Source organism: Mastigoproctus giganteus, chromosome 4, assembly GCF_048544385.1.
Source record: "Mastigoproctus giganteus isolate SK-2022 chromosome 4, ASM4854438v1, whole genome shotgun sequence".
Classification (NCBI taxonomy): Eukaryota; Metazoa; Arthropoda; class Arachnida; order Uropygi; family Thelyphonidae; genus Mastigoproctus; species Mastigoproctus giganteus.
Genome location: NC_143578.1, coordinates 41,349,654 through 41,375,338, shown reverse-complemented (window position 1 = coordinate 41,375,338; position 25,685 = coordinate 41,349,654). Strand labels below are relative to the sequence as shown.

The following is a 25,685-nucleotide window of genomic DNA, read 5'->3' as shown; positions in this document are numbered from 1 at the left end:
GAGGGAGTTGAGTGTTTCCCTGTGAGTTATTCTGATTGTTTCAGCCTGCACAACATGCAAATTGCCTGTAAACACACTCGTACAAACATAATACACAAGGCACATGGCCTGTCAGTGATGTAATGATCAACAACCACCACCATGTGCAGGAAGTGTTTCAAATAACAATATTTGTCTTTATTTGGATGTTAATTTTCCAACTTCCTTCCACATGCATGAAAAAAGGGTGCATCCTTATAAACACATCCTGTATGTCACATGCTTGCATGATACATAATCCAGTAGAACTATGGCTGATGAGGTTGTGTGTGTAAATGAAACACATTGAGATACCAAATTGTATGAAACACAAAACATTACACAGGAATGTGCAGGATAGCCTTTGCAAAGATAATTTCCAGTAAAAAAACAAGAAGAGCTAGAGCAGTAGTTGCCAGATAATGATAAAAAATGAAAATATTGATGTATGATATAACTCAATTTTTGTATTTTGAGTTCCATGTATTTTATTTTACTTATTTTTATTTATTTATTATTATTTTTTTTTATATTTTGCGATTATATTTCATTTTGTATTTTCAGACTTGTTGTATAAGTGATATTCATATGAATTAGTACACTAATTTGGAGCAAGGAAGTTTATTTTGTTTTAAATATCATTTATGTAACATTCATATATTTAGTATGAAATAAAATCTTAAAAGTACATTTTTCTTGTAACTTCTTACCATTTATATTAGGGCTTTATTCCAATCAGCCCCTCATACATACATACACACACATACATACATACATACATATATATATATATATATATATATATATATATATATATATATATCCTAATTATGTATAATAATTCTAACACAGGATAGTTATTATATTTGTAATCTGATTTAAAATAGGATAATAGGATGGCCGAGGAATAGTGCAGCTTTAGGTCTGGCAGATCAATGGTGGATCTAATTTTCTCCATCAGGCAACTGATGGAAAAGTGTTATGAACACAAAGAATTATGGATGGCATTTTTGGATATAAAGAAAGCGTTTGATGCTGTAAAGAGAGAGAAAGTGTGGGAGGCTTTGAGAAACTTGGGGATAGAGGAACATCTTGTGGAGAGAATTGAGAATATGTGCACCAATACAATGAGCAAAGTAAGAACAATGGTGGGGTTGACGGAGAGCTTCAAAATAACATCAGGTTTGAGGCAAGGAGGCGTCCTGTCACTACTACTGTTCATAGCTGTCATGAATGATGTGCAATATAGAGTGATGCAACAACTTGGACAGGACCAGATGAAAGTCATGCTCTTCACAGATTACCTCTGCATATGGGGAGAGAGCAAGGAACAAGTGCAACGGCAAGTTGATATATAGGCTAGTATGGCCAATGAATTTGGCCTGGTTTTCAGTCAGGAGAAGAGTGAAGTAATGGTTCTAAAAAGGGAGTGGCGAGCTTGATGGATACATTACAATTGAAGGGAAACAGCTAAAAATGGTTAACAACTTCAAGTATCTAGGAAGCACCATTACAAAGACTGGAGTAATAGACAAAGAAATAAGTAGAAGGATACAAGTGGGTGAGAATTTCTATAGGCAGACAAGAAATCTGATCTGGAACAGGAACATACCACTGAAGTGTAAGAAGGCTATATATCAGGCCTATTATGTACCAATTCTGACATATGCATTTGAAACTTGGACTATGAGGAAAAAGAATGAAAGCAGAATTCAGGGGGCAGAAATGAGATTTGTGAGGAGCATAGCCGGAAAGACAAGACGCGACAAAATCAGGAATGATGTGATTAGGGAGAGAATTCAGGTTGAAAAACTCCAGAATAAGATTGAAAGGTCCTGTTTGAAATGGTTTGGACATGTCAAGAGGATGAACGACATGAGCGATTGCTTTATAAGCTAGAACAGGTTGGAATCACTGGGAAAATCCTTAGATGGATAGCAGGATGGCTTCAGGGCAGGAGGCAGAGAGGGTTGTGATAAATGGATATTCCTCAGATTGGGTTGATGTAAGAAGTGGGGTTCCCCAAGGATCAGTATTAGGACCACTGTTGTTTTTAATTTTCATAAACGACATTGATGAAGGGATAGAGGGTGTGATGTCTAAATTTGCAGATGTTAAAATTGATAGAATAGTTAATGATCACTGTCAAGCTGAGCTTCTTCAGAGAGACCTATAGACTTCAGGAATGGTCAGAAAAATAGCAGCTATGCTTTAATCCAACAAAGTGTAAGGTATTACACCTGGGAAACAGTAATCCCAAAATTACTTATTCACTTGGTGGAGTTCAACTAAATCCAGTACCGGAGGAAAAGGACTTGGGTGTTACGATATGGTCAGGCATGAAATTCTCTGAGCATTGTAAACAAGTTGCAAGGAAGGCCCGTGGTGTCGTATCGATGATCTATCGAACTTTTGCAAGTAGAGATAGGGACGTGATAATCCCATTATATAAGGCTTTTGTTAGACCACACTTGGAATACTGTGTTTAAGTATGGAGACAGCACCTAAAGAAAGACATTGAGCTTCTTGAAAGGGTGCAAAGACAGGTAACTTGCCTGGTGAGATTGGCAGAAGGGCGTCCTTGTGAAGAAAGACTTCGAATATGTGGGTTGCAGAGTTTGGAAACTAGACACCTTAGAGGAGATTTGTTTGAGGTGTTTAAGGCTCTGAGAGGCATCAGTAAAATGAATGAGGATGAAATTTTCAAGATTATAAATGATGCTAGAACTGGGGGACATAAATTCAAGTTCTGGGGGGGGGGGAGTTGTTTAGATTGGACTGCAGGAAGTTTTATTTTAGCCAGCGAGTTATAAATTACTGGAATAAGTTGCCTACATGGGTGTAGAGGCTGAATGTTTGGGGAAATTCAAAGGTCATCTGGATAGTACCTTCGGGTGAGGGAAACACATAGGATGATAGGTTTAATTTCCTTTTCTTTTATTAATTATTAGTTTTTTTTTTTTTTTATCATTGTTTTATTCGGGGTTTTTTTTTTTTTTTTTTGGCTGGTGCAGCATAAGCCCTAGGCTTTCTTGCACCATGCGGCCATTGCTAATACCAATACTAACGAGAGGCGTTTGCCAATAAGAATGTTTGATTTATAATTAAGGGACAAAAGACCAAGAGAGAGAGACCAAGAATGAGATGGCAGGACATGATAAAGACCAATGTCATTAAGAGAGAAGGAAATTAGAGTGAAATCAATGATGGAGAAAAGTACACAGACAGGACATGGTGGCAAGGCTTCATACATTGACCCATGGAATAGCGGAACGATGATTGATGATGAATCTGATTGAACTGAAGAAATGACTGATGTCTTTGATGAAATTAAATTATCATATTCATGTTATTCTTGTCTTTTCTGAGTAGGAATGTTATTCAAAAGTTTTCAACCATAACTGTCGTGTTTGGAAATGGGAAGTACATAAAATTTGCCTACTTGTTAATTTCAACATTGTTTTCTGAAAATGACAAAGCATATCACACATTAATGTGAAAATCTAAGAAAAATGTGTTTATCTTATATTCTTTCCACATAACACTGGAAGTTGCTGCAGTCCTTTCTCCCAAGTCTTTGGTGACTAAAATCCATGACTAGCATATTCCTGTTAGTCTTGTGAAGTACTTGAATTGGGTGAAACTTTTGCTTTGTGTGGTCTCCATATTCTGTAGTTGTAAAGCCATTACTCTTTCCTCCCTATTTAAATTTTAAAAGGGCTTGTATAATGCAAACATATTTTGAATGAACACACAAACCATCTACAGACCTATTTCACCCACTCCCAAATAATCTGCTTTATTAGCATTGGTAGAGGCATATGAGGCAAGAAAGCAAGCTTATATAGCATCAGCCCAAAAAAAAACTGTAACCCTTTGTTCCACTTACTAATCTTGTTGTCCTTCTCTGTACTATTTCTAGCAGCTCTACACCTTTCCTAAAATGAGGCCTCCAAACCTGTATGCAGTACTCAAGGTGTAGCCTGACCACTGCCTTATACAAGGGGATAATCACCTCCTTATCCATGCTAGCAAACTTCCTGTATATCATTGACAAGACCCCCCATGACCTGCTCTGGCAGCCTGTCTGCACTGCTCAGAAAACTTCATATCTGACTGCACAATTACCTCCAGGTCTTTTTCATTCTCTGCCTCCCTGAGTGTAGTACCACAGAGTTGGTACGTTTCTCTTGGGTTACTGCTACCCATATGCAGTAATTTGTCTAATGTTAAACTTCAGTTGCCACTTCTCAGCCCATCTGCCTAACTATTCTAGATCCTGTTGCAGTAGCATACTTTCCTTAGTGTCATTAACAACTCTGCCAATCTTTGTATCATCTGCAAACTTGGATATTAAGCCTGATATATCTTCATCAATATCATTGATAAATACAGAAAACAACAATGGGCCCAACAAGGACCTTTGGAGGACTCCACTAATAACATTAGTCTATAAAGAGCAGTGTCCATTGATTACCACTCAACCATCCTTTTATCCATTGCAGCAACTTACCCAAAATGCCATACTGCTCAACTTGTACAGTAGTCTTCCATGTGCAACAGTATCAAAAGCTTTCCTAAAATCCAAGTATATGGTATTAAAATTATTTTTTGCATCCAGTTCCTTTGTGAACACATCATAGTATCTGATCAAATTGTTCAGACAAGACTTTCCCCCTAACAAACACATGCTGTATCTGAACTAGACTGCACTCTTGTTTAGATGATCCTGCAGTGCTCTAACCAGTGATTCCATTATTTTCCCTGGAACAGAAGTTAAACTAACAGATCTGTAATTACTTGTGTCACCTTTTAAAATCCCCCTTTGTGAATTGGGAATATATTTGCACATCTCCAGTCCGTGGGGACCTACCCTGAGTACAAGGATGCCCTCATAATTGGGGCTAAGGGCCCGTTTACTTCCTTTGCTGCCTCATTAAATATAACTGGATAGATCCCATCCATCTCAGGTGCCTTCCTTCCTTGTGTTGGGGCGCCTCCATAGCCAGGTGGGCAGGAGCAGTAGTGTGTAGTACACGCTTCTTGATTAAACCGGGGTTCGAGCCCATGACCACCAAATACGGAGGATGCGGAAAGGTTAGGGATTGACCACCGCATATCCCCGGAGCAACATGGCCTTAGTTGCTAATGCTCCTAAAAACCAAATAACAACAACTTCCTTATGTTTAACTTCAACAATAACAGAGAGCAAAGACCATTTTGCTCTCTGTTATTACAAAATCTTTTGACTCACTGTTAGTTTGATAAGCTTCTGGCCTCTACTTCCCTACAGAATTCCTCATTTTTGAATGTAGATGCAAAATACTCGTTCAGTTTGTCAGCTACCTGAGCAGAATCTTCAACAATTGAACCATGAATAGCAAGTGGACCAATCTTGATTCATCCCCCTTCAGTCTAGAATTTACATAAATAAAGAAGTCTTTACTGTTTTTCTTTGCTAAAGATTTTTTGTAATCTGCCTTTGAATGCCTAACCTCCTTTGTAACTTGATTACAGATTAGCATATCTAACATAAGCTTCTGTGTCTCCTGATAATTTACATGCATTTTTCTTCTCTGCCAAGAGTCTCATAAGTTCATCTGACATCCATTCTAAACCTCAAACAGTATTTCTTAGTTGGTATGAAAAGCCTAGTAGCCTCCAAGATTAATTCCTTGAATGCTTTCCATTTAGAATTTGCTGTTGGTAACATCAATACAGTTGGTCCCACTGTATAGAATTTAAAAACTGTCTGAGACCACTGTTCACCTTTGTGAAAGCAGAAACCCTTCCCTTTACCCCTGATGGTAGTTACATCTTTGAGTAAATCCCACATCAGTGCACTGTGATCATTGCTACCTAGTGGTTCCTTTTTCTGCAGATTCTGAATGCATGAATAATCACTGCTGATAATCTAATCAAGAATATTACTCCCCTGGTTGCCTCTCAAACATGCTGCTGTAGAAAACAATCATCTAATAAACCCACAAAAGGCTTGCTAGTGTGCAAATGACCAATCCACAAGTTCCAGTCTATATCTTGGAAGTTAAAATCCTCCATTATAAGACACTGATTTACTGGTCCACTATTTCTCTGTGCAGTTTTTCATTTTATTGATCTGAGTCATTAGGCCTGTAACACACTCCTAGTCTCAATTTTGCTTTCCCAGTGCTTATGGCACACCAAACTGATTCAACATTGCACTGTCCACACATGTCAACTGGATGCACTTCCTTAGAATTTTGTGTTTCTTAACTAACAGCATAACCCCTCCTCTATTTCTATCCTGTCTATCCTTTCTGTACACATTGTACTCTCCAAATTCCAATTCTGTATTCCTTATATCTGTGTGACGCCATGTCTCTGATACCCCAACAATATCTGCCTTTGATATCTTGGCCAGCATGTCAAATTCATCAGATTTATTTACTATACTCCTAGCATTGATGTACATGGAAGCATTCATGCACCTATTCTTACTCTTAGCTACTCTTACACAATCCATGTATATACTTGTTCCATGATGTTTCCCAGCACCTCACTTTCCAGGCTGCTGCTCATTCCAATAGAAGCAGTGCAAGAATTACCTTCACCTCTGTCTGCTGCTCTTAGTTGTGAATTTCAGTGCAGTTTTGCCATTATGTGACAATGGCTAAAATCCTTATGTAGCTTATTTTTCAATGAAATAACAAACTGTCCATTTATTACAAGCTTAAAAAAAAAAGTTTATGTACTCTTGAAAGTTTAGAGATTCGTGCACAGTGTGAATACAGAATGGTCATATGATCAAGTGCAAACAAGTCTATAAATTAAAGTTACAACTGAACACTTCTCACCACAAATATTGCACCAAATTATTCATTTATTGGTTCTAAGTAATAATTATAAGAGTTCTAATTAACTCAATGATAATGCAATATTGCAGAGTAGTTACATCTTGCATAATTATTGAGTTAATTAGAACACTTATAATTATTACTTAGAACCAAAAAATGAATAATTTTGTGCAGTATTTGCAGTGAGAAGTTTTCAGTTGTAACTTTAATTTATAGACTTGTTTGCGCTTGATCATATGACCATTCTGTATTCATATTGTGCATGAACCTCTAAACTTTCAAGAGTGCATCTAAAATTTTAAGCTTGTAATGAATGGACTGTTTGTTATTTCATTGAAAAACAAGCTACATAAGGATTTTAGTCATTGTCATAATTGGAAAAACTTCATTGAAACCCTTACTTCATATCCAGGAATTAACTGTATGCATTTTAAAATCAGCATTGCAACTTATAAAATTGTAATGTCATTACAACTTATAAAATCCAAGTATATGGTATTAAAATTATTTTTTGCATCCAGTTCCTTTTGTGAACATGTCATAGTATCTGATCAAATTGGTCAGATAAGACTTTCCCCTAACAAAATTATATTGCTTGGTGGCAACTCTATTCATGTTCCCAATGATGCAAAAGAAAGTGCATCATTGGGAACATGAATAGAGTTGCCACCAAGCAATATAATTTTTTTACCAGATTCATAGTCAGATATATATCATCAGGACCTCCATTGCCCTGTATGCATATGAGGTACAATGTTGTACCTGGTTTACCCATTGGATTCTTAGTGAATTACAAAGGATGAAAAACACCTAGGCCAATTAATTTTAGCTATTTTATAATTTTCAGAATATTTCTTCATATACCACATGACAGTTCACATTGGATAATTTCATTCTTATTGATTTTTCAGGGATTATCATTAGATACCACCTTCTGTCTAATGGGAGACCAGTATGTTTTGAAACAAGTTGTAACAGTATCATCTTCATTATGTTTATTAAATAGCTTATGGAAATGCAGATTTTGCCTGTTGTGAATTAAGACCATAATTTTTTACATGTATAGGAATGAAGCAATCCTGTGCTTTTCATTAGAGTCAGTTATTCTTTTGAAAGGAAACTTTTTAAATTAGATATTATATGTGTGCATATATATATTGTCTACTAAATTTTTTATTTTGGCTTAGTTTTTGAGTCATTATTTGTCAAAACGGAATAGTCACTATGACACAAACACTAAGTTTACCATCTTACGTTTTAAGATGGTAAACTTAGTGGTAAATTTGTAGATCCCTCATAATTGAGTTAACAAAATTTGTGTTGCCATACAGTGTAAGAGAATAATTCAGTAAAACTCGGGATGTTAATGCAAGTCCTTGGTAGTTTAAACTTGGTCATGCAAGCTGTAATTTAAACTCACTAACAGAGCTGTGAGAGACATTCAAGCAATAACTTTAAGTAGCTGGATTATTTGTATAATTACAAAAACAGAATGTATGCAGAACTTCAGTTGATACTGAAAGCATAATGTGGACAAATCGCTTGAAAGCATAGACCTATCTAAGTTACCACATCTTTTTCAGTGATATGGAGAAGGAAAGAGAACAAAAGCAAAGGTTTATGTTGGTACTCAGTCATGCTCAGCAGAGAATTTTTGAAATGGTAATTAAAGCATCTGGAGATCTCTTATATAATACATTAGTAGCTTCATGTATCAATGCTTTTGCAAAAGCAGAAAACAGCTTTTTTTTGTTTATACATAATTCTGGACAATGGGAACTCTCCTACATAATGCACAATACAAAGTATTGTGCATTATGTAGGAGAGTTCCCATTGTCCAGACTGAACTAGTAGGTACTCTTTATAAAAGTGTAAAGCTATATCATTCACTGCAGACAGTTTTTTTTTTTCTGCAGTGGCCAACAGAATTCTGCTGAAGGCAGGCTATTAAAATTCATCTGTCACTATTTGGAATGAATGCACTGTGGCATCATATGTTTAAGTTGCTATTGACAAACATATGAATTAACTAAACTGGTGCTTTCTTTTAAAATAAAGATGTTTGGGAGTGCAAGGAGGCACAAACTAGATTTCAGTCAGTGTTTAATTTGATAATCATACATTATTTAAACAATTTTAAATTTATTTTAAAAATGCATTGATGCATCAGTGTGTGTGTGTGTGTGTGTGTGTGTGTATATATATGTGTGTATGTATATATATATATATATATATATATATATATGAGCTAATTTAATAATGGTAAGAGTTTTAAGAGTTTTACTATCAACTACGCACATATGCCTAACAATAATTATAGCTCTTTCTATAATTTTAATTTAATTTAATATTTTGTCTATCCGTCGGGCTAACAGTCATCTTGCCAGTTAACTGCTAAATTTGGGATTAATTAACAAATTTTATTACTACTATTTGGCTCTAACTTACTACAAATTTTATACTTTTGGCTCTAACTACTACAAAATTTATACATTTGGCTCTAACTTAATACTATTTTACGTTAATTAGGACATAGTTATGCTGGACGATGACTACAGAAACGGATAGCTCGTTAATTATGGTTGATACATTGTAAGGGTTAGCCCTCGAAAAAGTCCCTTGCAATGTATCTTAATGCCATAACTAACATTTTAATGGTATTTTTATATATATTTATTGCTTATGTCATGGCATAGATTGATTTTTTCCAGGTCACGTTGGGTACCCGCCATGGTTATTGGTTTTCCTGATAAGCTAGTATATCATATTTTACTTTTAAAAAACTCTTACCATTATTAAATTAGCTCATATTCATACAGACCGATGTAATGTTTAATCGTCCTAGATGGCATTAGTTGGTTATGTTACTACTTAATATTTATTATAATATTTATATTTATTATAACATTTAATATTTGCTTTGTTATACTTGGATATATATATATATATATATATATATATATTTTGCTTTGTTTTAGCCTCAGTCCTCTAACTGTCAAAACTGTGTCAAGAGATATTCTTGGAGAAGCAGCTGTAGAAACAAAAGGAACAGCTGATATGGTTCACTACCTATTATACATTCCTATAAGAAGGATAAAAGACTATGTATGTTTATTAACAAGAATGAACTCCGTTAATTTTAAGGTAAGTAAGTATGCTGTTTTGCCCATATAGTACTTTTGTTATAGTGATCCCACACATGAAAGGCCATAAAAATCTTTAGTACTCTGCTACTGTGGATAAATGTAAGATTAAGTTTCCAATAAGCATATTCATGAACTGAATTATTAAAAGAGAAAATCCTCTTCAATGTGCAGAATGATCATCTACTGAAAGTGTTATGTGTAAGTATTATACTTACTAAAAACTACTTCTTTGCAATGTTGAAATTAATTCATTAACTTTGAACATCGATATATTCATTGTATTTGTTTTCAATTAAAGCATTTTGTATGTGACGCTCACTTACACTTCTCATTGTTGTTCACATATCTCACACTATTTGTAATGAGTTGACAAGGTTTCACTACTGATGTGTTGCCAATGCATTGCATTGTCACTATGCATGGATACAAGACCACATAGTAAAAAGGGAGGGGGAAAAGAGAAAGAGATAGACAGACTTTATTGCAGTATATACATGGTGATTGCAATAAGCATAGCAGTGCCGGTGGTTCACAAGACAGATTGAAAACTAACAACGTGTACATTAAGTTGACTTGTATATAATCTTAAAAATTAATAAATAAATAAGGTAATTTTTTTCAAGTTAATTAAGACATAGGATTAGTTGATATTGAACAAGTTAAAAAAAACAATTAAATTTATCTTCTTTATGAAATAAAGAAGATAAATTCTTCAGGAGTTACTAGACTTTGCACAATATGCAGCTTTATACAGGAAATGGTCTACCATGAACTGTTCTAAGTGGGTTGTGGTGGTTTCCTGCGTTGGTATTGAGCACAATCCTGGAGGGGCAGTAACACAATCCTGTGTTACTGACAGATTATGTCAGTAACACAGATTTTGCCACCCTAATGAGCTGCTGCTGTGTTTTTATGAGTTGAAGCATCTACCGAATATCTATAAACATTGTCAGCAATATAGTTTACTCTTTAATGGGTGCACTGATTTCCAGTTTGTTCTTTTTAATAACTGGAGCTCATTTGCCAAAAGTGACTTTATTGTCATGGGGCTGCTGTTGCCCATATTTCAGCACTATATAATAGTGATAGGTAGTATATCATCATGATATATTTCTTTATTATTGCATAATCATTAATAAGTTGCAGATCTTGCTTTGCTATCAGAGTCCTGTGGTATGGAAAGAAAGCTTTTCAATATGCAGGTAGAATCACAGTTGTTAATTGAATATAACACCTAAAACTGAATGGGCTGTAATCTGAGGAATTTGGGTGCTGTTACGAGTTGGCAAAATCACTAATGAAAAAAGCTTTAGTAAAAAGATCATTGAGGCAGATATAGATGGGTTGATTCCCAGGCTGAACTGCCCAAGACAGGTGGGTAGATGACACATGGCTCCATTCATTGGCATTGTGATCTGGGAAGGCTTGCATTCTCAGTGATGGGAGTTAAGTTTTAAGGTTGTAGGTATAGTTCAGATGTTGGCTTTTCTTCAATAATGGTGCAATTATTGCAGTAAACAGCATCTTCAATGAGACTCCACCTTTGGGAATACCTGTAACCACTTCTTGTTTCCATATTCCACCTGAGGTTTGCACGGTCAGATTATCCAATTCTTTAATGAAAATGGTGACTCCTTCCCCTTTCTTAATTTTTTCAGTCCTCAATTAAAATGCAAATCAATCCAGTAAGAGGGGTGACAAGGATGCATTGTTGTTCTGGCTCAAGCCACATTTCAATATTCAGGAGAATGTCAGTTTGGCCAGTAAAGAGATCTGTATGTTATTCCTATGCTGCACACATTCTGATGCATCAGTGGGATTGATTGTGGAATGTAGGAGGTTAAATATCCAGTGTCATGATAGTTTTTGTTCTGAGCATGTTTCAGAGTAGGATTCAATTGCAGGTTAGGTTTGGAGGAAGCCAAGACACTCTGAATGGTTGGTCTGAAAGACAGTTTTTGACAGTGGTTCACTTAGGGGTTAGATGAATATGACACAGAGTCAAGATATCAAATATGGGAGCTTATAGTTAGTTGGCAAGTTGCTATTAGGGAAATATGGCCTTGTCTTAATCTGTCTTTATAGTAGTACAGACAGATTAAGACAAGAAAAGGAGATTGCTTGTTAAATGATAGACTGTTGGCTTTGGATGCAGATGAGCAAAAGCTGTGATAAGTATGCATCAAGAAATGTTGGTAGTTAAGGTTAATCAAAGTAGAGAATTTATTGTTCAGAAATCTAAGTGTTATTGATAAGCATAATCTTTTTAGCAGAAAAGAAGATAAGATTGGATTTTGTTCTTTTAGGATTTATGTACTGATATTTAAATACTTCTAAGTTTATTAAAATTTTAACATTAATGTATCCCCTAAGTTGTGCATTGGTTACTGACAACTTTGAGTTTATACGTGTTTTGAATTTCTTTTGAGATTTTTCACTCTGTATCTAAGGATTTAAATAATTTATTTATGTAATTAATGTAAAAGATTTAACACCTTTTGTTTCCCTTTTTTTTTCTTCTTTTTTTTAGTATGTGCATGGAAAAGATATACAGCTATCGATTAACAAATGGAAACAGCTCTCAGAAGTATTGAATAGGCAGCTACAGCAAGCAGAGAGAACTAAAGCTTTTTGGGATTCAGTTCCACAAAAAGTATTGGTAAGCTGAATCTTTTTTTTTTTTTTGTTTTTTTTTTCCAGGAATATAGGATATCAGTAAATTTGTGTGTCAGTAAAAATGTGTATTAATTTTGTTATAAAGTTAAAATCCCATTATAACAAACTTCTCAGGGTTTAATATCATATTATTATATTTTTAAAAACCATTTTATTTGTTCAGATTAGTTCTGTTGCATTTTTCTGACATTTGGAAGTAATGATTTCTACTTTACTTTATTTAAACATTGATATAAAACAAACAACAACATAATACTAAAAAAGTAAACATTTGTACAGAGATTGTTATTTTGAAAGCATCTTTTATTTAAGAAAGCCATTAGAATATAACATTTTAATAAACACATGAAATGTAATACATTAGATATCATTAATTCATTTAATAATTCAATTAAATTAATTAAATTTAATTTAATTTAATTATTTAAATATGGGTTTTCATGCATTAATGCAAAAATATAATTTTAGTTTGACCTAATATGTGCAATTTAAGGTTGTACCAGTAATTCTAATGTTTTTTTTTTTTTTTTGATAAGTGGGAAGACTACTTCCACGTGTGCTTTCTCATCTTTTTTTTTTTTCACTTGAGTAGTACATTTTGTAAGGGGGAGGGGTTTAAAGGACCTAAATCATAATTTAGATCCTATACTTGTCTAAAATATTTTAGGTTAATTCTTATAATTACTTGCTCTTAAAAAATATATTTGGAATATATAATTTATCTGAGGATGGATTTATTTTCTGAGAGCATTGTTATCTCTACATCTACTTACTTTTAGATACTCAATCCATAATAAAAAAAAAAAAAAGGAAAAAAAAGCATTTCATACATGAAGTTCAGAAGCAATTTACAACTCCTCAAATGCATATTTCAGCCATTACTGCAATAGAAGATAGGCTTGATGTAAAATGGACTAGCTTAGCCAGTGTTTGATATTCCATTTTGAATTCGATAATTGATATTCTGTTTTTAATTTGAATTTGATGTTCTGTTCACATTTCAAAATACAGATGTAATTGTGAAAATGTAAATAGAATATCTATTTTTTTTTAACAATTATTATTATTCTTCAAAATAATATAGAATGTGTTTTTTCATTTAAAAAATGAACAAAGCACAACTTGGATCATCTGTGTCAAATAAAACTTTATTGTTAAGAACTAAATTTAAATTAATTACATTAGTCCATGATAAAAAAAAAAAATTATTCAAAAGCATAATCTTTCAGAACCTATACTGGGTTCTTGATCACATTCAAGATAGCTACATGTGGTTACAAGAAATCTCGATTATATGTTTAGTGTTGTTATATTAGACCAAGGAACCAAATGAGTAATCTTAATTCTTGGAAAGTGTGTGCCATGCTTGTTACTGTACATATAGGTTATACAGGTAACCCTCGTATAACACGGTTATTAGGTTCCTGTAAAATGTCTTGTTGTGCGAAACCATGTTATATGGGACTAAGAAAAGGTACAAAAAGTGGGGTTACATTCCAAAAGCTAACAAAAATACACCATTATAGATTTCGTGCATCTTCTGCTCTCTTTAAAAAATCAGTAAACTTGGTTTGTTTGCTTTTGCTTGATAAATCTTTGTGAATTTCATTGTTTAGAACTAAGCATTTTTGAAGCTCCCTTTTAAACTTTGGGCTCCTTTCATTCAAGAATCTGCATTAAAAAAAATAAGATTCTAACTGCTCGGCTAACTTTATGCCTTCCCCTATGCTTTTTAGTGTAAAATTTGGAAGTTTAGAATTTTCATCTGCGATCTCATCATCTGAATTGATTTGATTTTACCTCTGATGCCATTTGCACCAAATCCGCTATGCTGGCTTCTTTTTCTACCAGTAATTCTTGAATGTCTTCAATAATATCTTTTTTTGTTTTTTTTTAGGAGCATCAACGACTGAGGCCGTGTTACTCTGTGTATATTGTCTGTAAATTGTGTGCATCCTGAGATCAATTTTCTGTTTTGCTGGACAAAAAAACAGTTTCCAGGAGAAAAAAACCGTGCTACCCTTGCTTGAGCCCGACTAACTCAGCCATGTTGTGAAAAAGACCCATAAAAATTCCTCCCTTCATCAATGGGATTCGAACTAGTCTTTTCCAGCCGGTGTGTGTGTGTGTGGGGGGGGCGATCCTATCAACTTTGCTACCCACGAGGGCTTCAGTAGTCATATCAGCAAAACCTTCCCTTCCTACCGACGTCGCAAGTTCTACAATTGCACCGATTCCGTTTTCTGCCTGTTTGATCATATTTCCTGAATGAATTGACTCTGGCCATACATTTTAACACATGCATTTAACGTTGATGGTTTTACTTCTTTCAGCGATAATGCTATGATTGTGATACAGTCCACAATTGAGAAATGTTTCCATGCCTCCATTACTTCAATAGATTTGGAATCAATTTTTTCCAAAATTCATTGTAACAATTTTCTGATGGAGTGAGTTTTAAAGGTGGATATAATGCCTTGATCGAATGGCTGAATGAAAGAAGTTGTATTAACCCAGTACAACTGTGGTGGTAGGAACAAAACTTCAGAAATCTTTTGGATGGCCTGGTGGGCTATCCAATAGTAATAAAACTTTGAAATCTAGATTTTTCCACCAGTTCAACAAGTAAGAGTTCAATAGCACAGAACATAACATGGGGATTTCCCAACAAAATAAAATACAGGATTTCTCAATTTTTTTTGACTAGCAAGTCAACAGCGGGGGTTGAAAAATTACATGCAACGTAATAGCAGGGTTTCCCCTGCACAAAAGCTCAAAAATACCCTGTTATGCAAGATTTACAGAAATTATCTAACCGTGTTAGTGCAAACCAGTGTTATATAAGTACCGTGTTATATGGGGGTTGCCTGTATTTTATTTCTAAAAATGTTGACATATTAATTGTTATATACCTCTTACTAAATTTCCATTTAACATTCCCTTACTAAAATTTCTTACATACATGGACCCTAATTTTTTCTTTTTTTGACCAGCTCTTCCCAACCCTTTATAATTAAATTTTTTTTTATATTACTTTACCTTCATATGGATGTTCTAATTTTAGCAGCATCAGTATTAATGTCTGTGCTGAATTTAACAGAAGGAAATAAATATAAATATATTTAATTACAGATTAATTAAATTAATTATATAGTTTATAGGTTACACTTTCCTTTTCTTAAATGATTAAATAAATATAAATTTATTTAATCATTTAAACTTATAAACATTTATTCACACTTTTTCTGTTTTATGTATTGCTATTATAGTATTGAAATTGTACATTTTGTATAATTCTTTATTTAATTCATGAGTATTACCAACCTCCAATAACATATGCAGAAATTAAAATTTTACATTGAAAACATTTATTTTTTTTTATAGGATTCATATCGCACATTAAGTCGTAGATTTATAAGAGATAGTCGTTCTTATCCTTTACAACTGTCATCAGCAGGAAGATTCTCATCTCACTGGTTCATTCTATTTAATGACATCTTTGTTCATAGCCAGGTAAGCATTTATTAAGCACTTATTCAGATTCATCTATTTTGAATGATGCAGTGGCCTAGCAGCAAATAATGAATTATGAAACACGTTGTAGACCAAAGCTTTATTTATCTCATGCAGTTATATTCCAGTTCTTTTCCCTAAATAAAAATCTAGATACCAGTGCACTTTGCAAGTCAACTGTATCGTGCATGTAATGAACAGAGGGAAAGATCAACTTTCGTTAATACATATTTGGCCGTGACAAAACAATACTTTTTGCATAAGTTGGCTATAAAATGATATCTAACACAAAAAAATAAAAATAAACCCCAACATACTTTTCAAGGAAAATTTTAGAAAATTCAGTGACAGTGAAATAGTAACTTAGTATTTCTAAATGTAAAAAAAAAATGCCCTTAATAATAAAGTTTTGGTTATAATTATAAACTCTGAAAATAAGAGTTTATTTTCACATGAAAATAACAGATTCCTCATACATTAACTCCAAAGGGTACAACAGAAAGTAGCATATTCACCACAGTAAATATGATACTTTCTCAGATAATTTCCCATTGTATGTTAGTAAATACTTGGCATGCACACACACAATGGTAAGTAGCAAAAAAAGTACAGATTTCCAAATTCACTATGGAGACAGAACATTTAAATTTGCCTATCCAGGTAACTTACTGGACTAGGTGAGTAAGTTATGCATGGGCAAGTAATTCCAAAATCCAATCTGAGCAGGAGAATAATTGACAAAATGGTGGTCAAGTCAATATAGGAAGATTATAGGTCAAGTCAATATAGGAAGATTTCATTCATCATACAGGAAGGTCTTTCTTAGGAAATATTTATCATAGGTTAAACAAATAAGTAGAAAGAAATGCATAAGTAATTAATCACCTGAATTAATCACCTTTGCAGATTATATTGATAATCACTATATCCTCAAGTTATTTTTTTGCCATCAGATGCATTGATTTAGCACTCTCAGTATAGAGCAATGTAGCCAGATGTTGCAGAAATACAAAAGTCTATTTATGTATCATGCACAAAAAGTTCTGATAAAGAAGCCCAGAACATCTGATTGACAAGAATAACATGCACATGAAAAACCAAATGCTTAAACTAGTCCCACTCAAAGTCAAACATATTTCCCTGTGGAATGAGAACAGCACATTACTAGAAATAAATGCCGACCGGGCTAGCCGGGTGGGTAAAGTGCCTGCCTGGCAACCCAAAGGTCACAGGTTCGAATCCCGCCTCGGGCTTGGATCAAAGTACTGCAAAAACCTTGGGAGGTGCATTATGGCCACAGAAGCCACTGCGCCAACAACTACCCAAAAAAAAAAAAAAAAAAACAAACTAGAAATAAATAAAGAAAAGCATCAAAGCAACCTTTCTAAGTAACAAGTTATTTCCAAAGGATTTTTTTTGTGAAAAATTCCACATAACACAGGTTAAGTCCAATAGTAACCAGTAATCTAAATGTAATCCATACTCATAAGTGCATACGTTGACATTCAGTTTTTAAACCAACTGAAATACAATATACTTTTTTACAACCTGGAGCATACATTTACACTATCAAATGAATTACCACAATGCAATGGAAGTTGGGAAGATGGAAATCTACATGGAATGTTTCATTCCAGGCAAGTGTATAAACACAAGGAATCAATATTTAGTCTACTCAAAGGGCATATGCTCCTGCTCTTCCCAGCCGACCGGGCTAGCCGGGTGGGTAAAGTACCTGCTTAGCAACCCAAAGGTTGCAGGTTCGAATCCCACCTCTGGCTTGGATCAAAGTACTGCAAAAACCTTGGAAGGTGCATTATGGCCACAGAAGCTGATGCGCCAACAACTACCATCTTGACTAATGACTCCTGCTCCTGACCACTTGGTTACTGAGGCCTATTTAATAATAGCATTACTTAAATATGGCCAGTCAATCAAATTGGCATTAAAACCAAAAATATCTTTGTAATTTTGTCAGACAATAAACGTAATTTAGAAATTTAAATATTGTAAAGCAATTATGCATTGGAAATGAACATAATTAGGAACAATCTAAATTCTCCTCTAATTTTGAGTATCAAATTTTTTTCAATATGCACAATATATAATTGCACTTTTTATAAGATGCACATTATCCAACAAAAAGGCAAAAACCTAAATAACAAAAAAAAAAAAAAAAAAAACAACCATTTCTCAAAAGTAAACTATGTTGCATTAGCGTATATAAGCATAGTAATATTCTTCTCACATTCACTGAGTTTGTCAAGACGTAAACCTGTGTCATAACTTCTTCATGAATGTACAAGAAAAAATTCAACACTATTTCCTTAGTATTACATTCTTTATGAACCAAAAATATGAGATGAAAATCTCAATCTATCTCCCTTCTCTTAATTATAATAATAAATATGAGAGTTACCTCAACATCCAAATAGGCGATCTTCTTTTATCTTATTTCCAGGATAAAATAAGATAAATTACATTAAATTAAAAAGCACTTAATTTAAATAAATAACCTAAAATACCTCGATATGCTCATACTTCCCGTACGTGAACCCTCCAAGCACCGGAACACGCTGACATCAACCATTCCCAGACATCAGATAACCCATGCATGCACCAAAGAAGACTGAGCACATTTCCGTCAAAAATAAACCTTATTTTAAGATGTGTAAGCTTCTATTATTAAAATCCAAATCTCCTTCAAAGGGACTGAACTTTTCATCTGTGAGACATTTTCACCAGAAGGATAATAATACTGAAATCTCAAATGTTCCTCCCCTAAATTTATACTTTGATATGAGAGATTATTGTCAATCGCACATGTGCACAAAGGCCCATGAGGCCGGGTTATGTAGGGACAGGGTAAATCCTATTGAGGTAAATCACTGCAACCAAGACATGCAAATTTTATATCATTTCGAAACAAAGTCTACAGACAAATATTTGGCCTACCTATGGGTTTGATTGGTCTAGTTGCAGAGATTTACCTCGATAGGATTGAACAATTACATATTACCCCTTTTTTTTTTTTTTTTATCAAACATAAAATTTTACGGAAGGTATCTTGATGACATTTTAATTATAGCTGATAAAAAAAATAATAGTTGATATTTTCCAAATAGTAAATAATATAGATAGTAGATTAAAATTTACATTGGAATATGAGGATGCAAACAAAAATTCAATTAATTTCCTAAACTTCACTCTAACAAGAGTTAATGGGTCTCTTCAATTTAAAATATATAGAAAACCCACGAATGTAGGACTATTTTACATTCGTGGTCGGTTATTTTGAATCAGTTTATGAATGCATATAAATATATAACTACCCAGGTAGACCTGTGGAATGAAAATGAGGAACTGACAAATTGTTTTTTAAATAGGGGTTATCCCCTAAACATAATAAATATTAAATTACAGGCTGTTAATAAAATAAAAAATACACCACACAATAATACAATTTCTAAAAAATATTTTATTTTGCTTCCTTATATCAAACAGTGGCATAAGAAATTAAATATACTTTTTAAGTATATTTAAACTTAACCCATAAATGAAAATGAGGAACTGACAAATTGTTTTTTAAATAGGGGTTATCCCCTAAACATAATAAATATTAAATTACAGGCTGTTAATAAAATAAAAAATACACCACACAATAATACAATTTCTAAAAAATATTTTATTTTGCTTCCTTATATCAAACAGTGGCATAAGAAATTAAATATACTTTTTAAGTATATTTAAACTTAACCCATAAACTTCAGTCTTTAATTAAAAATTTTTCAGCATTAAATAATACATGTTGAAAAGAATGATATCATTTATTGTATTTCATGTGGTGATTGTAATGCGCTATATATAGGTTCTTCAAAAAATATGCTTTCCATAAGACTGAAACAACATGAAGCTACAGTTAGGGCTCACAGGTCAGGAGCCTCAGAACTCTTTCCATGTGACACATGAAGGCCATTCATTTTTATTTCTTGAAACAAAGGTTCTTAGTATACAGCAAAATTTTACTAAACTACTTATAGCGGAGACCATAGAAATGAATATTCGAGAACATTCTATTAACATTTGTCATTTCTATATAATCTCGGACTCGTGGGCCTTTGTGCAGCACATGTGCAATTGGCAATCTCTCATATCAATGTAATAAATTTAGTGGGGAGGGGGGACATTTGAGATTTCAGTATTATTATCCTTCTGGTGAAAATGTCTCACAGATGTAAAGTTTGATCCCTTTGAAGGAGATTTGGGTTTTAATAATAGAAGCTTACACATTTTAAGCCGACTGGGCTAGCCGGGTGGGTAAAGTGCCTGCCTAGCAACCCAAAGGTCGCAGGTTCGAATCCCGCCTCGGGCTTGGATTAAAGTACTGCAAAAACCTTGGGAGGTGCATTATGGCCACAGAAGCCGATGCGCCAACAACTACCAAAAAAAAAAAAAAAAAACTTACACATTTTAAAATAAGGTTTATTTTTAATGAAAATGTGCTCAGTCTTTAGTGCATGCATGGGTTATCTGATGTCTGGGGATGGTTGATGTCGGTGTGTTCCAGTGCTTGGAGGGTTCAAGTACGGGAAGTATGAGCATATTGAGGTAGTTTAGGTTATTTATTTATTTAAATTCGGTGCTTTTTAATTTAATGTAATTTTAATTTATCTTATTTTATCCTGGGAATAAGATAAAAGATCTCCTATTTGGATGTTGAGCTAACTCTCATTTTTATTATTATAATTAAGAAAAGGGAGATAGATTGAGATTTTCATCTCATATTTTTGGTTCATAAAGAATGTAATACTAAGGAAATAGTGTTGAATTTTTTCTTGTACATTCATGAAGTTATGACGCAGGTTTGTCTTGACAAACTCAGTGAATGTGAGAAGAATTTAAATTCCTATGCTTATATACGCTAATGCAACATGGTTTACTTTTGAGAAATGGTTTGTTTTTTTTTTTTTTTTTTTTTTTTGTTATTTAGGTTTTTGTCTTGTTGGATAATGTACATCTTATAAAAGTGAAATTATATATTGTGCATATTGAAAAAATTTGATACTCAAAATTAGAGGAGAATTTAGATTGTTCCTAATTATGTTCATTTCCAATGCATACTGCTTTCCAATATTTAAATTTCTAAATTACCTTTGTCTGACAAAATTACAAAGATTTATTGTCTGACAAAAAGTTTGGTCCCTTCGAAGGAGATTTGGGTTTTAATAATAGAAGATTACGCATTTTAAAATAAGGCTTATTTTTGACGGAACTATGGTCAGTCTTCTTTAGTGCGTGGGTTATCTGAGATCTCTGGGGCTGGTTGGAAATTGAAAAAAGATCTATTTGGATATTGAGGTAACTGTCATATTTATTATTATTCTTTATGAACATGCATATTGATTAAAATGCTCCAATAGATGTTTGTGGTACCTTTTCTTGCATTTCAGCAGTAGTTGGTACTTACTGTCTTAAGAATAAGTATTCTTCAACTCATATTCGTAATTAGCATTAGTAGAGGCATACGATGCAAGAAAGCAAGCTTATGCAGCATCAGCCAAAAAAAAAAAAAAACCCTCCATTCGTTCCAAATGCTTGCCCAGCTCAGCCTTAAATTTATTTATGCTATTAACTTCCACAACAAAAGATGGAAGTCTGTTCCACTAATCAACCACCCACTGGCTAAAGGCAAATTTCCACACATCCATTCACAACCGTCTTTCCTCAATTTGAATCTATGCCCCCTCAGGTTCTTAATCTGAGCAAGAGGAAGAATCCCATCAGCATTCAGCTTGCTCAACCCATTCAAAGCCTTATATCCCATCAGCATTCAGCTTGCTCAACCCATTCAAAGCCTTATACACCTTACCCAGACACTTCGCAGGTGCCTACTCTCCAGGCACTGCAATTTGCAGAACTTAAGCCTTTCTTGGTAAGAGCACCCCTTTGTTCCCCTCGCCAATCTTGTTGCCCTTCTTTGTATTCATTCTAGCAACTCTACATCCTTCCTAAAATGAGGCCTCCAGACCTGTACGCAGTACTCTAGGTGTGGCCCAACCATTGCCTTGTACAACGGGATAATCACCTCCCTGTCCCTGCTAGCAAAATTCCTATCTATCACTGACAAGATTCCATGATCTGCCCTGGCAGCCCGTCTGCACTGCTCAGCAAACTTCATATTTGACTGCACAATTACTTCCAGATCTTTTTCACTTTCCACTTCCCCGAGTGTAGTACCACACAGTTGGTACATTTCTCTTGGATTATTGCTACCCATATGCAGTACTTTACATTTGTCAATGTTAAACTTCAGTTGCCACTTCTCAGCCCATTTGTCCAACTTGTCTAGATCCAGTTGGAGTAGCATACTATTGTTAACAACCCTGCCAACCTTTATCATCGGCAAACTTGGACATTAATCCTGATATACCTTCGTTAATATCATTGATGAATACACAAAACAACAATGGGCCCAGCACCAAATCCTGGGGAACTCCATAATTGTATACTTAATATCTGCTGTCAGCAAAAAAGTAAGAAATGCTAATCAGCAGCATTCACTCTCAGAATACTGCACTCACTTTTAAAGTGAATATGCAACTCCAAACTGAATATACAGCAACTAGCCCTTTTACCTGATGCAGTAGTGCCAACTGCAAACACAACCACTAATCAGAAACCAAGGACACAAATTTTGAGAGAACTTTTGTATCAAAATCCAGTCTTACATGTAAATAAGAAATGGTATGGCAGAATTACCATTTACTGAATATAAAGGGGGGAAGAAAAGGTTCCAAGTTAAACTGATTTACCTCAAGCAAAAAAAAAGAATAAAATTTCCTGTATTATAGATACAAAAAAAAAATGTATTCTATGTTAGAGAAAATAATACTTTTGCAAAATTGCCACCTCGAGTTTTGTTATTTTATTGTTGTTGGTTTGTTGTTTAATGGTACAAGGCACATATAGTGCCTTTTTGTTATGTTATATGGTACTTTGAAATTGCTTAATACAGAAAAGTTTCGAAGAACTTTAATGTGAAAGTGGTAGAAGGAAAATAATTTTTTTTAAGATTAGTTTTGCATCTAATGTGAATGATGAGAATGAGTTACAACTAAACAGTGAGCATAAGATGGAATCTCAACAAATTGAATTGCAATAATTACAGCTCTCTGATGCAAATTTTAAAATATCATTAAACAAACAAAATAATAATGTAATATAATACAAAAAAACATGCAGATATTGTACAAGTTATTGATTACAGAAAGCATTCTAAAGTGGAACTCAGGAGCTGTAATAGACACATCAAGGTTATAACATATCTGTTAATGGGTTGCTTGGTAGTTAATGAACTAACACAAATTAAAAATATTTATTTCGTAGATAGTTCTAAGTTTAGTGCAGTACTGATATGACTTCCTGTATCCTTTTCCATGATGATTTTCTGTTTCGCTATGTACAGGAAATTATTTTCAAAAGTTTGTTCATAATTGTATAATGTAATTTTACTTCTATAATAGTAGTAGTAGTAATGGCATATGATGCAAAAAAGCAAGCTGATTATAGTATCAATCAAAAAAATAAAATCTACACAGTTCATCCAACTATGCCCTCTAAGCATTTCTCTAGTTCTTCCTTGAGTTTATTCAACCCATCCACCACCATCACAACAAATGGAAGCCTGTTCCAACAATCAGCCACTTGTTGGCTGAAAGCAAATTTCTGTAAATCTGTCCTACAACCATCCTTCGTCATTTTGAATTTATGCCCCATCTTGTGTGTAGTCTCAGCAAGTGGAAGAATGCCATTAACATTCAGCTTACTCCCATTCAAGGATTTAAATACATCAATCAGATCTTTCTGCAGGTGCCTAGTCTCAAGACACTGAAGCCTTTCTAGGTAAGAGCACCCTTTTGTGCCCTTCTCTGCACCCGTGCCAGCAGATCTACATCCTTCCTAAAGTGAGGCCTCCAGACCTGTATACAGTACTCAAGATGCAGCCTAACCATGGCTGTATACAAAGGAATAATCACTTCCTTATCTAGCAAAGTTTCTGTATTTCAATATCATTGACAAAAACCCCAAATGCTGTCCTGGCAGCATGTCTGCACTACTCAGAGAATTTCATGTCTGGCTGCGCAATTAATCCCAGGTCTTTTTCATTCTCTACTACCCCGAGTTTAGTACCACACAGTTGATAAGTTACTCTAGCATTACTGCTACCCATATGTAGAACCTTTCATTGTCAATGTTAAACTTCAACTGCTATTTCTCAGCCCATTGATCAAATTTTCCTAGATCTTGTTAGCATTTAGCATTAGCAGAGGCATATGATGCAAGAAAGCAAGCTTATGCAGCATCAGCCAAAAAAAAAAAAAAAAAAAACCACTCCCATTTCACCCCTCCGTTCGTTCAAAATACCTGTCCAGCTGAGCCTTAAATTTATTTAGGCTATCAACTTCCACAACAGACTTCCATCCCTTGTTGTGGAAGCTGATAGCCTAAATAAATTTAAGGTTCAGCTGGACAGGTATTTTGAACGAATGGAGAGGTGAAATGGGAGTGTTGTGTTTTTTTTTTTTTTTTGGCTGATGCTGCATAAGCTTGCTTTCTTGCATCATATGCCTCTGCTAAATGCTAACAAGATCTAGGAAAATTTGGTCAATGGGCTGAGAAATAGCAGTTGAAGTTTAACATTGACAATGAAAGGTACTACATATGGGTAGCAGTAATGCTAGAGTAACTTATCAACTGTGTGGTACTAAACTCGGGGTAGTAGAGAATGAAAAAGACCTGGGATTAATTGCGCAGCCAGACATGAAATTCTCTGAGTAGTGCAGACATGCTGCCAGGACAGCATATAGGGTTTTTGTCAATGATATTGAAATACAGAAACTTTGCTAGATAAGGAAGTGATTATTCCTTTGTATACGTCTGTGGTTAGGCTGCATCTTGACAGGTCTGGAGGTCTCACTTTAGGAAGGATGTGCTGGAACGGGTGCAGAGAAGGGCACAAATCTGTTGCATTAGCTCACCCTGATTACTGTCATTAACTACCCTACCAACCTTTGTACCATATGCAGTTTTCTGACTCACCTATCAATGCATCAGAATATATTCTTGCAACCCTTCTATTTAAATGTACTCCATCCCTGTAAAAACAGTTTCTCCTGTTAACAATCACAGACCAAGCTGAGAAAAATTCTACAATAAAATACTGCAATCTTAAACATTAAGCCCAATATGCATTCTCAGTATCATTTAATAAATATTGAAAACAACAATGGGCCCAGCACTGAAGCCTGGAGAACTCCACTAGCAACATTAGTCCACGAAAAGCAGTGCCCATTGATAACCACTCACTGTCTTCTTCTACTTAACCAATTCCCTTATCCATAGCAATAACCTGCCCTTAATGCCACATTGCTTTAGGTTCTACAGCAGTCTTTTATGTGCAATAGTATCAAAAGCCTTCCTGAAATCAAAGTATAT

At 34.2% G+C, this 25,685-nt stretch overlaps 1 protein-coding gene across 2 annotated transcripts in view; it reads left to right on the top strand.

Moving 5' to 3' along the window:
* The window catches only part of Als2 (Amyotrophic lateral sclerosis 2), a 177,543-nt gene that overhangs the window by 56,020 nt on the left and 95,838 nt on the right, over positions 1-25,685 (top strand). For both annotated transcript variants that reach the window (XM_090372668.1, XM_090372667.1), the window contains exons 8-10: positions 9,834-9,999; positions 12,532-12,660; positions 16,062-16,190. In XM_090372668.1, coding sequence (XP_090228794.1) covers positions 9,834-9,999; positions 12,532-12,660; positions 16,062-16,190 — 424 coding nt within the window. The remainder of the gene's footprint in view (positions 1-9,833; positions 10,000-12,531; positions 12,661-16,061; positions 16,191-25,685) is intronic.